Raw genomic sequence first — 13,889 nt, 5'->3', positions numbered from 1 at the left:
AGTCTTAGACTGTGACAATAGCTCATGAATTTCCTAAGTTTGTTCATGTTGTGTATGTTTTGGGGCTTTTCCCCAGAATAGACTTCTAATGGATTTTCCTAGCTGTGTGCGGTTCCTTCACTGTTGTTTAGACCGAATTTCCTAGATCCCTTTCAAATCCCTCTACTTGATTCCAACAAGAGCAGCATTGTTTTTTGCTGAGGGCCTCTAAATTAACAGGAGAGGTCTGACTTGAACCATATCTGAATTCCCTTCAGTCTCTTGAGGATATTCTTGCAAACACTCCATTTGAAAGGCTGACTTTATCAAGGAGAAAAGCCTCATTTTGAGCCTTGGAATGAAATAAATGGCTGAAATTGTAATGCTAGTTGATATGACTAATGTGAAAGCTTTTATTATGCTTTCTTCTTCAGCAGGCAGTTGGAGTAATGCTAATAATTAGTGCCTTTGTTAGAAGGATTTGGGGGATCTGTGGGGGTGGCTAAGACCAAAAGAACAGTACTGAGTCAGGGCAGAGCATAGGAGGCATAGTCTTGCCCTAGCACAGGAGGAGGGAATAAGGAAATAGGTTTATCTGTCATCTGGTCAACCTCACAAATTACCAGCTTCTTGCATTACTGAAAGCAAGGAGTAATATAGATGTAGGTTTTTCTGGTGTTTTTTATTTTCATGCACAAGGAATTGGAGTGACAGTATGTGATGTCAAATTAAATTTCTCAAGAGCCAAACAGTTGTAGCAGTCTGAGTCTGTGTTGTCTTGCAGACAGGACTTGAAAAGTCTGGTCTGCTTTCCATCCTGTGCTTTGCCTGGGTCAGTGATGATGGACTCTGATGTAAAGTAGCATGTTTTTTTGAAATAACCTCAAAACTACTGAAAGCATAAAAAACTTCTCTAAACGTTAATGTATTGAATCTGTGCTACGTATAACCTTGAGGTATACTTTAAAAGGACTGTAGCGTAGGCATAGTATCTCCAAGGCTGCCTGGCTGGTTTTGGGCTTCTGAAGTCTCAATTTGGCTCTTTTCCAAGAAGACATGATCTATTAATCTATTTTTCTTTGAAAACCTTGTTTCATATTCATATTTTAAAAGCATAAAACTTCTGAATGTGTAAGCTCTGCTCTGCAGGTAGCTGTCATCTGCCTGGGCTATGTTCACATTAGCAAATAGTTCAGCCCACAGAATTGGAGCTTCGGAGTGAGAAATAAAGGGCTGAGGACCTGGTGTCATAGATCTAGATTTAGCATTCTCATTTGTTCATTTGTGCAAGTTGCTTTAGGAATTTTTTGCAAAATGTCATAACATGGTGGTTATGCTGCGTTAGCAGGTGGATAAGTTGAACTTGACAGTCTGAAGGGAAGATTGGAGAGCTCACCTGAGCATGACTCACCATGTTGCGAGTACTTTAGTTGTAGAAATTGAAAGAATCTCAGGAAAATCAGGAAAAAGTGGTGGTGTTGCACATTTTCTGTCATAACATGATGCTGGCAGAGACACTTCTAGAGGTAACGGGTTGTATTACATACCCATTTGGGTAGTCTCCCAGAGAATGTGTGAACTTTGAATTCTGAAGTTGATATGCTCACAAACGACTCCTTCCCTACTCAACTTTGTGAAGTGGCTACTAAGAACTCCAAACTTCCAACCTGACCACATACCAAACTAAAACTGCAGGCATAATTCTGTGCACACAGAATATACAATGTAACTTCAGAATTTTCCTTTTAGTCACAAAGAAATGATTTAATTAATGGTGGTGTTACTCCTGTAGCAGTGGTGCCTCCTCTGGTGAATATAATGGCCTTTGCTGTTCGAGTAATACTGAAAGACAGTGCGGTATCATGCTTTTGTGTGCTTCAGTTTGTATAATTTAATAGAAAATATAATAAACTAAGTCATAAGTTCTTTAACTTCTTGTTTGTATTTCCTTTCAGTTTTGTATATGGAAGATACTTCAAGTAGCCATGTTATTCTTTGGTGTTATTATAGATGAGAAACTTGTAGCTAAAAGAGGATCTTGCAATCACATGAAATCTATTTTTATTTCAATTGTCGATGTATCTAAACCTTATTTACAAAAAATAATTTCAAGTTAACATTTCTGTAATTATTTTTTTACTACTTTGCACATAGACTTCATCAGTTTTTTAGGAAAATACTGAAATTCTGGATTTTTTTTCCAAGAAAATACTCATTGGAGCACCATGTGGTTGTGCTGAAGTTCCCATGCTATTAATCAGCTCAGCTGTTGGCCATGCGGATAAATCTTGTCTTTTTTTGCCACAGGTCCAAGGAGCTAATAAAGGAAGCGATCCTTGACAATGACTTCATGAAGAATCTGGAATTGTCTCAGATCCAGGAGATTGTGGATTGTATGTATCCCGTGGAGTATGGCAAAGACAGCTGCATCATCAAGGAAGGAGATGTGGGTTCCCTGGTGTATGTCATGGAAGGTATGATTTTAAAAGCTGATACTTATTTCCTTTTTTCAACACATATAGAGACAAAAATGTTGTCTAAATATGGTTGTTGAAAAATTGTGTGGACTAATTTTACCTGGAAAATTTTTGACTAGATTTGTGTGCCTCCCTATATAAAGAAATAGGGTGAAAGCTGTTAATCTTGCACTGAGATCTGTTGGAATAAACTAAATCCACTGAATATAGTTCTTTGGCTTTGAGGCAATATCAATGGTTTGTTACATAAATTAGAGACTTAACAGAAATAATGGTGTTATGGAAGAGGAAATGACTGTAAAACAAGGAGAATGTGGTCATGGTTTGCTGCCTTATTGTGGGGACAAACTTAGAAATGTTGATAAAGCACATGGGGCACTCTGCAGAAGCAATGCATTGTGTAATAGAAAATGTTATTTTTCTGTCTTGTGCACAAAGTAAGTGTAGCATCTGCAGTTTAGCACATCTGATTTGTCACAGTATGTGTTGTAGCAGAGTTTTGTTTTCTTGGTGGAACATGAGAGCAATGGATATTCTGCTGTTCTTGGCAGCCATCAGGTTTCTGAAAATCTTATAATGGAATTGGTGTTGCCAGCGACCTGCTTCTCCAAAATGTCAGCTATTTGCATGTTATATCTTATTCTTTCCAAGTTCTCTAACTCTTCACGTGTCAAATTGAGCATATTTTATATGTTTTTTTTTAAAAGGAAGTGCATGTTCATCTGTAGGAGTTACTAAGCTTGATCAAACCTCGTGTCCGTCTACTACAGCATCCCTCTTCTGAGAGTAACTGATAAGGAGTTTTGAGTCAAATTTCACTGTTTGAATTAAGAAAATGCAGTGAGCAAATTCTGTTTGATTTGGTACAATGCAAATGGATAAATGCTTATAAAATTCTTCTTGCTGCTTACCAGAGCCATCTCATAGGCTTGCAAGCATTTTGGCCAGATAAGACCTGAGGGGAATGGAGGTTTCTTGCTTGCCTGTATCTTTTGAGCAAATACATGAAAACTACAGGTTATGTATAACTTGCGTGTTTGTATGTATGTGTACATGTGTAAATTCATTTCTTAAATTGTTCTTTTAAACAAAAATATTTTCAAGGCAGTAAGCCACCTTTTAAATGCGGTTTTCTGCCAAACTCTTAATGTTGTATAGTTGCAAATGCTTTTTGCTAGTTTCCCAAAACAGCTTTAATGTTCTGTCCTTTTAAGGTGAAGTTCTTTCTCAAGTCACAGGTTTAATTCCTTTGGCTTCTCATATTTTCCAATTTTGCACATTCAGATGGCATTTTGCATTATGAAGTAGGCTATGGGGGATGCCAAAGCAAATTATATGTTTCCACCCCCAGCATTACATGGAAAGATTTAGGTTTTTCAGGCCTCCATTTAAATACAGAGACGACTTGGATGAGGTGCAGAATCTGTTCTATCAACAACTGCTTTAAAATTATATTTGAATAATACTGTTTTTATAGTAAAAATGTGGAGGTTTTTCACTGCACGGCTCTATGCTTGCTTCCCAAACAATGCCACATCAGAGGCATGCTTACAGTATATTTGCTTCATGACTGGTTTTGGGTGTTTCCTTTAATGTTGTCCCTTGAAAAAGCCTGTAACAACAGCACACTGTCTAAAGTGTATACTCATCTCCTGCTCAGCCTCTTCATATTCTATGGAGAGGATTTTGGAGGGAAGTTCTGGGCAGAGCGGTTTCCACCATGGTTGGGAGTATTGAACACTGTTTGGTACTCAGATGACCCTTTGTTTGACAATCTGATGATGATGTACTAGTAGTGTCAATTCCTTGAATTTACCAGATGTTTCTAATTGTTGGTCCAAACTCTGTGACTGAATTCTTGATTCTTGTTTTCTAAATGAAATGTGTGTCAAAGACAACTTTTGTGTCTTTTGGGCACTTCAGCTTATTCTTGCTTTTCTGGCAATCCAGCCCTCTATGTATGAGGGCATGACTTGGCTCTCCCCCAGCTTTCGGTTGGTCTTGTAACTTAATTTAAGATTATTTAGATAGCTCCGTAAATATGCATAATGCTTTACAAACAAAATTATGAAGAGTTTATAGTCTATGTTTAGACATAATGCAATGAGTGATGATGAAGTAATGGAAATGGAAGAAGATGTTATCAAATGGGTTGGATTATAATTATGAGAACAGGCTCACTCATCATTTTGGCTCATCATTCTGTGTCCTGTCGGTTATTAACATGCCCCACCACCCCCCAACTACACTACAAGCATTATTCTTTACAAAACTATACTGAAGAAACCCATACTTGTGAGTATGAGAGGTATATTCTTTTCTCAAAAATCTAAATGCTGTGTTTCCTCCATTAATTACTCTTTCTTTCCTTACTTGTACTTATAGCCATGATTAATATAAATAAAAATTGCTCATGTAGAGCATTTGATAACCAATACTCTTATGCTTGTTCATAATTTACGATTCACTGTTTAAATAGAGCCTCTTACCAGAAGATTTATATATATATAGTCTGTTATATATTGGTGATGCTTCCTTAGACATATTTTAAATAATAATTTTAAGTAAGATAGATTTGAAAACATCTATCATTTTCACTGTTACTTTCTGCATTCTCTTTTATTGTGGTGAAGCAGCAGTAGCGTCTTAGTTTTCCCCTCTAGACATGAGGACTCTGCTAGTCCTGGTGAGACCTTTGTAACTACAATCCTTGAGTATTTTGGTTCTTTACCATGGATGTTAAAATTCATACATATGTGACACTCACTGAGCTTGGTGAACCTTAAAAGGCTGGATAATAGTAAGTGTTGACCTCCTGGCTCTTTCTTCTTCATTGTGGCTTGATGATGCTTTCCGAATGTAATTGCAGGTTTGCTACATTCCTTGGGTGGGAATGGCTGTAGCATTGTACCTCAGCAAAGAGTCAGGAAAAGGCTTGATTCCACTTGTCCATGTTGTCTTTGGTTCTAGCAGAAAGGTAATTTCATGCTGTGCAGTACTGGCTCTATGTATGCAGTCATTTTTTATTTGTGTATTTGCCCAACACTACCCATGCTAGTGGGCTTGACTTTTTCCCTTCCAGTCACATGCTCCCATGCATGTGATGACAGGGTTAAAACTTTGTATTCTTTGTCCTATTATTCCATATCATACCTCATATTTCCTGCCCTCCCTGTTGTGTTTTTGTTGTTGTTTGTTTGTTTGTTTTTGTTATCAGGAGTGAGAACAGTACCGGTACAAACAGGTTGGACTCTAGAAATGAAAATTTGGCTAATACAGTGAAGCTTGAGAAAAGATAGGTTATCAAAAACACAAGAACATCTTTCATACATCCTATTATTCAACCTATTATGTGTCAAACTGTAAAGCTGGGCAGGGAGAAGTGCATCACAGTACAGGATGATAGGAGGGTGCTGTAAATTCTGATTTAGATGGGGAGAGGAGGAAGCTGAAGAAAATGTTCTTGGGAGTAGAAATGGTGAGGTGGTACTAGTGGGAAGTCAGAATGAGGCACTGACTTCTCTGCAGCATGCTGGATAGAGACAAGTGTTGAGTTTGACAGGTAGGAGTGTGCCTTTGACATGTGCCATGCTTCAGCTGGTTTGGATTTTGTTCATTGGTCCCAACAGGAGGGAAACGCCCATCGAACTGAGGAGCTGTCAATCTAAACACCCTCTGGCCTGGACATGTGCTAATCTGGGAGCTTGTTTTTAAGGGTGTTTGTGTAGAATAGCTCCTAAATTGTGCAAGGCTAAGGGAGATGTGTGGTTAGTCTAATCCTCTAAACCCAGTAACTGCTAATACACTCAATCACCTCTAAAAGAGGAGACTGCCTCAGTCCTGGTAGACTTCGCTCTCCTGGGTGTGCATCTGTACTTTCTGGACTGCCTCTGCATGTCTTGAATCTGAGAAGTTTGATGCAAGGAATTTAGTTTGGTTTCTTGTGATCATCGTCATCCCTGTCCCCGTCCCCCAACCCTATTTTTTTTTATGGTTTGGATTTTTTTTTTTAAAGTCATTGGAATACAGGTAAGATTTAACTGGAAACTTGCCTGGTTTTCTCGTGGGCTCCTGCCTGGGCTTTTATAAGATACAGCCTTGAGGAACTATAGAATGAGAGCTATGCTTGTTGGAGAGTCGTTCTGGGTCCTTCTGTCCAAGACAGCCTGGCAGCACTGAGGCAGATAGGATCCTAGGTATGAAAGCCCAAGGACTGCTGTTTTTACCAGGTCTGAAGCCTTGGAAATACTGGTTTATCCTGAATTTGGGCTCTTGTTCAGCTTTCGGTTGGTAGCAAGAAAAGAAAGTTGTAGGTCAGGAGCTGAAACTGAAATTTCTCAGCAAGCGGAATCCCAAATTTAGGGTTACTTTGCTTTTAGTAAGTTTAATAAGCTTTTTTTGTTGTTGTTCTGGGCTGACTCTAGCCATAGTCTGTGTCTTGCTGGTCAGGTTTCCACCTCTAGGAAAATAACCGCCCCCAGTTTACCTGCTTTAGACTTTCAGGACTACTGCTGGCTCCACTGTATCCCAGTCTTTGAAACACTTTATTTCTCTAGCTTCATCCTGCGTGTACTGTTACTTAGTTTAGTCCTTTGGGGTAAGTGGGTCTGATGGACTTGCGGCACACACCACTTTAGAGATGCCTTACGTTTTAAATGCAGATAGTCAGGGATGCATTTGTCCAGTTAACAGAATTCTTTAGGTTGATGCCAACTTATTTCTTCCAGAGAGGAGGGAAATTTTCAGGAGGTACCTACAGTGAGGCACAGCAACCTGAGGGGCTCCGTAAAAGGCGCTATTAGATAGGTGCCAGGGTGGAGAGAAGGTATCATCGCAATCGGAGCCCCGTGAAAAGAGATCTCCTTATGGCTTTATACCTTACCTGACCTCAGGCAGGGTTTTTGCTGTTTACAGACTGTTCTTTGCATTTTAAGTATTTCTGTTCCTTAGCAGCCGTGCTGTCATCAGGTATCTGCATGATCATTAAATAGTAACACAAACTAGGTCCTGTGGCTGTGAAAGACTTCTTAGAACAGAGACCTTGATTAGGATGTGGAGAGCTTTTGGATTTGGGTGGTCGTAGCAATGTGTGTTTCCTGAGTAGTGTTTTGTACAAGTTGAGAATTTCTCTTCCCCTCCAAAGTTTTCCCTATAGCTGTACAGGAAGGAAGCTGTATAATGGACTTTTGAGGCAAATGGCACGTGTCTGTTTGTCTTGGGTGGATCTCATGAACTATGAAAGAAGGATCTATATGAAGTAGTAAGGTAGGAACTGGTATTTCATCAGGTTCTGAAATGATCTGGGGCAGGGAACACCCCTGAATTCTCCTATGTTCACTAAGCAGCAAGAAAACCCTGTAGCAACGGAGGGAAGACACAGTCACTCAATATGAGTGATCAGCAGACTTCCTTTATTGTACCTTACAGTCACCTTTTATGCCTTGTTATAATTAGCTCATACATATTACAAAAGTTAAGCTCATTATTGGTTAGTTGCCTAAATATCAAGCCCGCCCCTAGTTTCTCTTCCGTAGTTATCTGTTCCCACCTGTAACATTCTTTTCCCACCGCGATCTTCCTGTTATTGTGTAACAAGAACAGCCAAGGATAGTGTATTTTTGCTTTACTTCAGATAATCTGAGAGCGATGTGCATTTTTGTCCAGACAGCTGGACTATGTCTATGTGAACTTTTTCAGCTAGCCAGTTATCCACAAAACCCCACAACTTTTGTGTATTAAATTAATTGGGTGAAGAGATGCCCTTATTCTCTAGCAACACCAAAAAAATTCCCTTGTAGCTGTGCTCTGAAGGTGGAAATTAACTTATTTGTTATATAAGCAAGTATTCCTTAGGGGCTGGAATTGCTGTGAGTGTTAAACATACGTGCTTTGACGGCCTACAGCAACAGTTTTCCTCCAGGATGATGAGACTGGTAGTGAAAAGGGGGACGAGTCTTGTACGTTTGAACTGGTCTATACTGGCTCTCTTCAGTCTGCAAATAAAACACTTTGAGAATACAATAAACTTATTAGAAATATTACCTTATGAGAATGTATATTGCTGTAAGAGTGGTTCAACACATTGTTTGCGTGAAAACCAAAGTTTCTTTTAGAGCCACAAAAGGTTCTTACTGGTTTAACGTATTCTGCCTCTAAAATTAATCCACCATCTCTAGTTTTCTTTAAGGAAAAAAACCCGAACATTTTCCAAGTTCCAGTTTTGCAGTTTTGCACTTGTTGGCTTCTTTGTTGTTATGCTTTCTTTGGGCATGATATTTCTAAAATTTTCTGAAAGCACTTAAAAATATGAAAACCTGGAAAGGTCTCTTTCAGACACATACATCTAGATCTGTACTGTGTTGACAGGTTTGAGTTATGTGTGGGTGTTACCTCACACTAATGAGGATAAATGTGATATCCCACATCTGAAACCAAATGTTTCCTCTTGTGCTCCCTCTCTGTCTGAACCTGTCAACTGCAGTATGTCAAATTTGATGGTTGCATTATGAAAGGAAAATACATCAGCAGAGCTGTTGATAAATCAGGTGGCAAGATACAAGTTTTAGGCTCTCATGTGAATAACAGTCATGCTGTTATAAACAGATGTCTTAATTTTTTTAGAAACTATATTAATAGGTGTGAAGAGTCCTCCTTTTATATTTGTTGCTATTCCCATAAAGTGTGGAAGACATAATACAGTGAGCCGGGGGAAAAAGGAAGGTTAAAATACTTGGATTAACTGTTTTGTTGCTTGTGATTTTGTATTGGCACTGGGTGCTGTAACATCCTCTTTGACTGACTGTCCTGCAAATTACTATTGAGGTTGCACCTCTGTACCACAGCTTGAGAACTTGAGCAAAGAGAAATAGCTCCACCAGTACCCTGTGGGCTCCTACTTCTGTAGGCATGAAAAGGGAAGAACCATTTTTTTTAAGAACCCATGTTGAAAAACAGCCTGCACTTCCCCCAGTCCTTGTTTTAGTAGTTTTCCTCTATTAAATTTAGTTTTCTTTTTGTTTTCAGTTATGGAGATTTGCCTTTAAAAGAATACTTTGTTTCTTGCTTCATTCTTGGTGGCTTCTCCAAAACAACGTATTGTCTAATTGTGACCTTCCATGGGAAGGTGCTTTTTTGGGAAGTCAGAGATGTCTTGGGAAGGAACATTCCTAGAAACTGCAGGATTTTCCAGGACGGTAAGCTTGGTGTTGATAAGGGGAGACAAAGTCTCATTAGCCATTTGACCTACAGAGAAGAATGCGAGAGCCTGTAGAAGACCTCCTATCAGAGGCTGCAGAACTCTCCAGTCTCAGATGGGTGAAATATTCAATGCAACTCTTCAGTCTCTGGGGATTTTTGCTGTTGAATCAAAACCAAAACAGGCATCTAGATACTGTGTTTCTCCATCTCCTTGCTGCCTCCTGCGTGTTATCATTACAGGCTTTGCCAAGGTCTTGTGGTGCTATAATTAATATTTTATGACCAATCTGTTGGCCAGTGCACTTATACTTGTTCTCACTTCTGAAGGTGTGCTGGAGTGCATCACCTTTTTTGCTCCTGTTTCTTGCTCCGAACTGTGCAGTTACACAATTACATTCTGCCCCACCCCCCCCAGCTGGACAATGAGCACTGCAGACTCTTGGATGCTACCTGCAGTCATCCACAAATGCGGCATTCAATCTGTCTTTGTGTCATTCTCCCTCTGACCCCTCTTTTGTCTCTTTTTATGGACTACTCTCATAAGGATCTGATTTAATAGGATGTAATTGCTCTTTTAGCCCTGGGGTCTTCTGAGTCAGTTTCTTCTCAGAAAAAGGATTTGGTAGTATTGATTCTTCTAAATGAAGGAAAAACAGAGAACGGAGACCCAGTTTGGATTTAAGTAGGCTAAATGACTTTGTTCCCAAGTGTAAGTCCAGCATAGCAAAATGGGGGCAGTAGTATTGCTGCCTCAGTGGAGTGCATCATGTCTCTTGGCCTGCACCACATTAATTTTTATATTGCTGTACACTGTACTAGCAAGAGGTCCCTTACTTTATTATGGCCTGCTGTTATTGCCATTGTAAAGTCCAGATGCGTGAGCTGCTTCTTGTTGGTATTCACCAACACTGATGGTGGTCATCATTCCTCTCAAAGAACTATACTGAGGGGTTTGTTGTTTCCCCCCTCCCCCCAGCTTTGGCAAAAGGACTTCCTGGAACAAACTTTATAAACTCTTCAGTCTGTTTTTAATTTATTTAGTCTCTGGGGCTAAGAGTGAATATGCAGTTTCCAGTTCAGTCAATTAAATCTAGAGACGCTGGCTGAACTCTGTGTCTGTTGGGGCATTTCAGGTCAATCTCATGCTCTGAGATCATACCTGGAGAGATGGAGTTGAGCTGGTGCAGGTAGGGATTTGCCTGGCTGCATAGTGTGTTTTGTCATGTATGCCCAAAGAGTATCCTTGCTAGACTTCCTTCGGATTGGTGGTCCTTCAGACCACCCTGAAGTTCCAAACTTTTTGGTGTAGGACCAGTTGGTTTTGAGTACTCTTTTGAAATATATTCCTGATAATGTAGCTAGGTCCTCTGATGTATGTTCCCACCTTTCTGCATCTCCTAAGGACACTCAGAAAGGTTGTAATAGCAGCATCCATTGCAATTAGGGCTCTTCTAACACAATTGAGGCAGATCTGCTTCTAAGACTTATGCTGCCTTTCAGTACAAGTGTTTTGGGCCCTACCTGAGTCTCCAAACCTCTCCTTGAGGGGTTTGGATCTGCTTTCCCAAGCAAATGTCAAAAAATAACATCTCATTGCACAGGTGTTAGATAGCTCTTGAGATTGGAGAGCTTTTACTCAGCGTCCACAAGGAGCACCCTGTAGGAAGGAATCAATTAGGCATTTATGGCAAAGTGGGATTTTCTGCACAGCATGCCAACAAATCACTATCCTCTGAAGAAGCTGCCTTTCACAGGACTTTCCATTAGTTTTGTGAAAATGTACTGTGGCAGCAGTTTCTTCTTTGCACTCCTGTGTTTAATGTTTAATGTTGTCAGATGGTTTTTTGCTTTTTTTTTTTTTTTTTTTTTTTTACCTTCTTCATCCTGCTAATGTAGAGTTGGGCAGGAGTCTGATCAGGGTTTTTCCTGTGGTCAGAGATACTGCTCTTTGCTGGAATCCTGAAGCCTTCCTGGGTTTCCCATTTGATTTTGTTTTCCTGTGGTTAACTGGTTTAGTGGTCATTGTTCCGCTGGGAAATTTTCAATCACTTATCAATAATCCCTCCCCCTATGTCTAGTGCTGAGACCAGTACACACCAGAGCAAGAGTATTTTCTCAGGCTCTGGGTTTAAGAGATTCTTTAGGATTGATGTCTTCATTCCAAAGTTTACCCTACTGCAGAGCAGACTTTATGAGGAAGTGCTGGAGAAGGCAAGGGCAGAACTATCGGGTGTCATTCCAGGTGTGCAAGACATGGCAGTTGGAAATGGGCCTCTCCTGGAGCAAGTGTTTTTGTAGGGCTTGAAGACCATCCCTTGGCCAATGCACTGGCACTAAAAGAGTATTCCTGGAGCACCTTCAAGCACACAAGCGTGCATGTGGGCCAAAGGAGCAAGGGAGGCTATCAACCATGTTCCTTAAAACGTTTTGTGTTTTCATATCGGCACTGCAGTCCCTCCATCTCACAAGTCCTGGGGAAGAGTGCATAAAGCAGAGGAGTTGAAGGGTTGAGATGTTCAAAATATTTCTGGTTGTTTCTCTTTTGGTTGGTATATTTCTTGAAGATTTCAGTGAAGTTTAGCCCACTTCCTTTGGAGAAGATCAGGTTTGCTTCTAACCCTTAGTTGATGTTTTCAGACTGTTTTATGTCTAGCCTGAATATTTGCAAGAAACCTGGTAATGTTACTTTGAGACCTGCTTATCTTTAAGGTAAAAGTTTTTATTATTTTAGGCATTGTTTAGTAACTACTTTTGTATCATTTGCTCATAATTCCAGTCATGCCCCTGTCTAGTCAGGTGATGAAAAAGACAATGTAATTGCATATGTTTATATCAACTGTGTCTTGATCTAATTGGAAATACTTAGAGCATCTCACTGTAATTTCTTAAGTGGTGTTAATATCCTGAGAGTGTACCTAGGAACTGACAGCAAAAGAACAATAAAAAGACTTCCATGACTTGACAGTCGCATGCTTTTTATGGATGCAGCATGAAAACTTGGAGTGCTTGAAAAATCACCACAACTTATGCACTGGATCAAAGAAGCAACTGTACATTTGCTGCATCAGTCTTGGCTTCTATCTGAATATCCTTCAGCATTTAACCCAAGGTTTCGTTGAACTCTAATGTTTTTTTGTGAACTGTCGAAGTTACAGAAATCCGTTAGTAGAAAGTTGGAGCAGAAACCTGTTTGTTAATCTTTGGAGATTTCTTAACTACCACAGAAATTGGGCGCTACTCCATCTGCTTCCTTTTGGAGTTACAACAATTCATGCTAAAATTTGCTTCCCCCACCCATTTTTTTTTTTTTTTTACCTTCTGGAAGTCAAAACTGTGATTATTTATTGGTTATAAAAGTCCATAAATATTTCTTGCTAATATTTTTACATAAATAAGTAAAGTGTGGACTTCTTTGTGTGGCTGCAGTATTGAGGAAGGCTTGGGTTTGTGACACTGGGGCCCAGCCTGTGTGAGCGCTGTTACAAGTGTTTGTTTCTATATTTTTACAGACTTCAAACCAGTTTATAGCAGCCTTCCAGCATATGATATGTTCAGGTACTGTGTTCATTTACTGTATTGGTGTTAGAGAACCTTGTGTATGTCTTGTCTCTTAGAGAAATTGAGTTGCACGCTGTTGTTTTCATATACAGGACAACAGAATGCGAATCTGTCACTGTTACCTTAATTTTTAATTTTAATCTAATTATTTTTATTTTAAAGTGTCTTAATAATTAACTTTTCTAAGAGTAGTTATTTACTCATACTACTGATGGAGATGTAAATATTCCTTGGACTTATTTCATGAAATGTTCAATGAAATGTCACTGCTTTATAGGCAGTGATTATGCTCTTGATGGATATAGTTGATATTTCTTCTGTATTAATTAGGTATTTTTAAAGCTGTAGAACTAAGTCTTAGCACTTTAAATGCAGTAAGAGCACTAGAGTTATATAAACATAGTACAGCAGTACAATAATACTGCTGCAACATGTTGAGGGAGATATTTTTACTTACCCTTTCTCCTAAGAATAACTCCAGCCAAACTGCAAATTGGTATATATTTTTTGTAATAACTCATATGAACCTAACAGACTTTATTAGCAAGATTTCTGAATCCAAGCAAAACGGAGTTTACAGAAGGAAAGATTATAGTGTTTTGCACAAGCAGTGGGAACATTCATTGTCACCTGAACTGGAGATTTAATAAAACTAGCTTGTATAAATCTCACAGGTAT

At 39.3% G+C, this 13,889-nt stretch overlaps 1 protein-coding gene across 2 annotated transcripts in view; it reads left to right on the top strand.

Annotated features, from left to right (window-relative positions):
• The window catches only part of PRKG1 (protein kinase cGMP-dependent 1), a 503,334-nt gene that overhangs the window by 64,949 nt on the left and 424,496 nt on the right, over positions 1–13,889 (top strand). For both annotated transcript variants that reach the window (XM_080401614.1, XM_080401613.1), the window contains exon 2: positions 2,287–2,453. In XM_080401614.1, the coding sequence (XP_080257740.1) occupies positions 2,287–2,453 (167 nt within the window). The remainder of the gene's footprint in view (positions 1–2,286; positions 2,454–13,889) is intronic.

The sequence above is a fragment of the Falco punctatus genome (genome assembly GCF_963210335.1).
Source record: "Falco punctatus genome assembly, chromosome: 9".
NCBI classification, from domain to species: domain Eukaryota; kingdom Metazoa; phylum Chordata; class Aves; order Falconiformes; family Falconidae; genus Falco; species Falco punctatus.
Note: the sequence above shows the minus strand (reverse complement) of the source record. Positions and strands in the feature narration are given on the sequence as shown.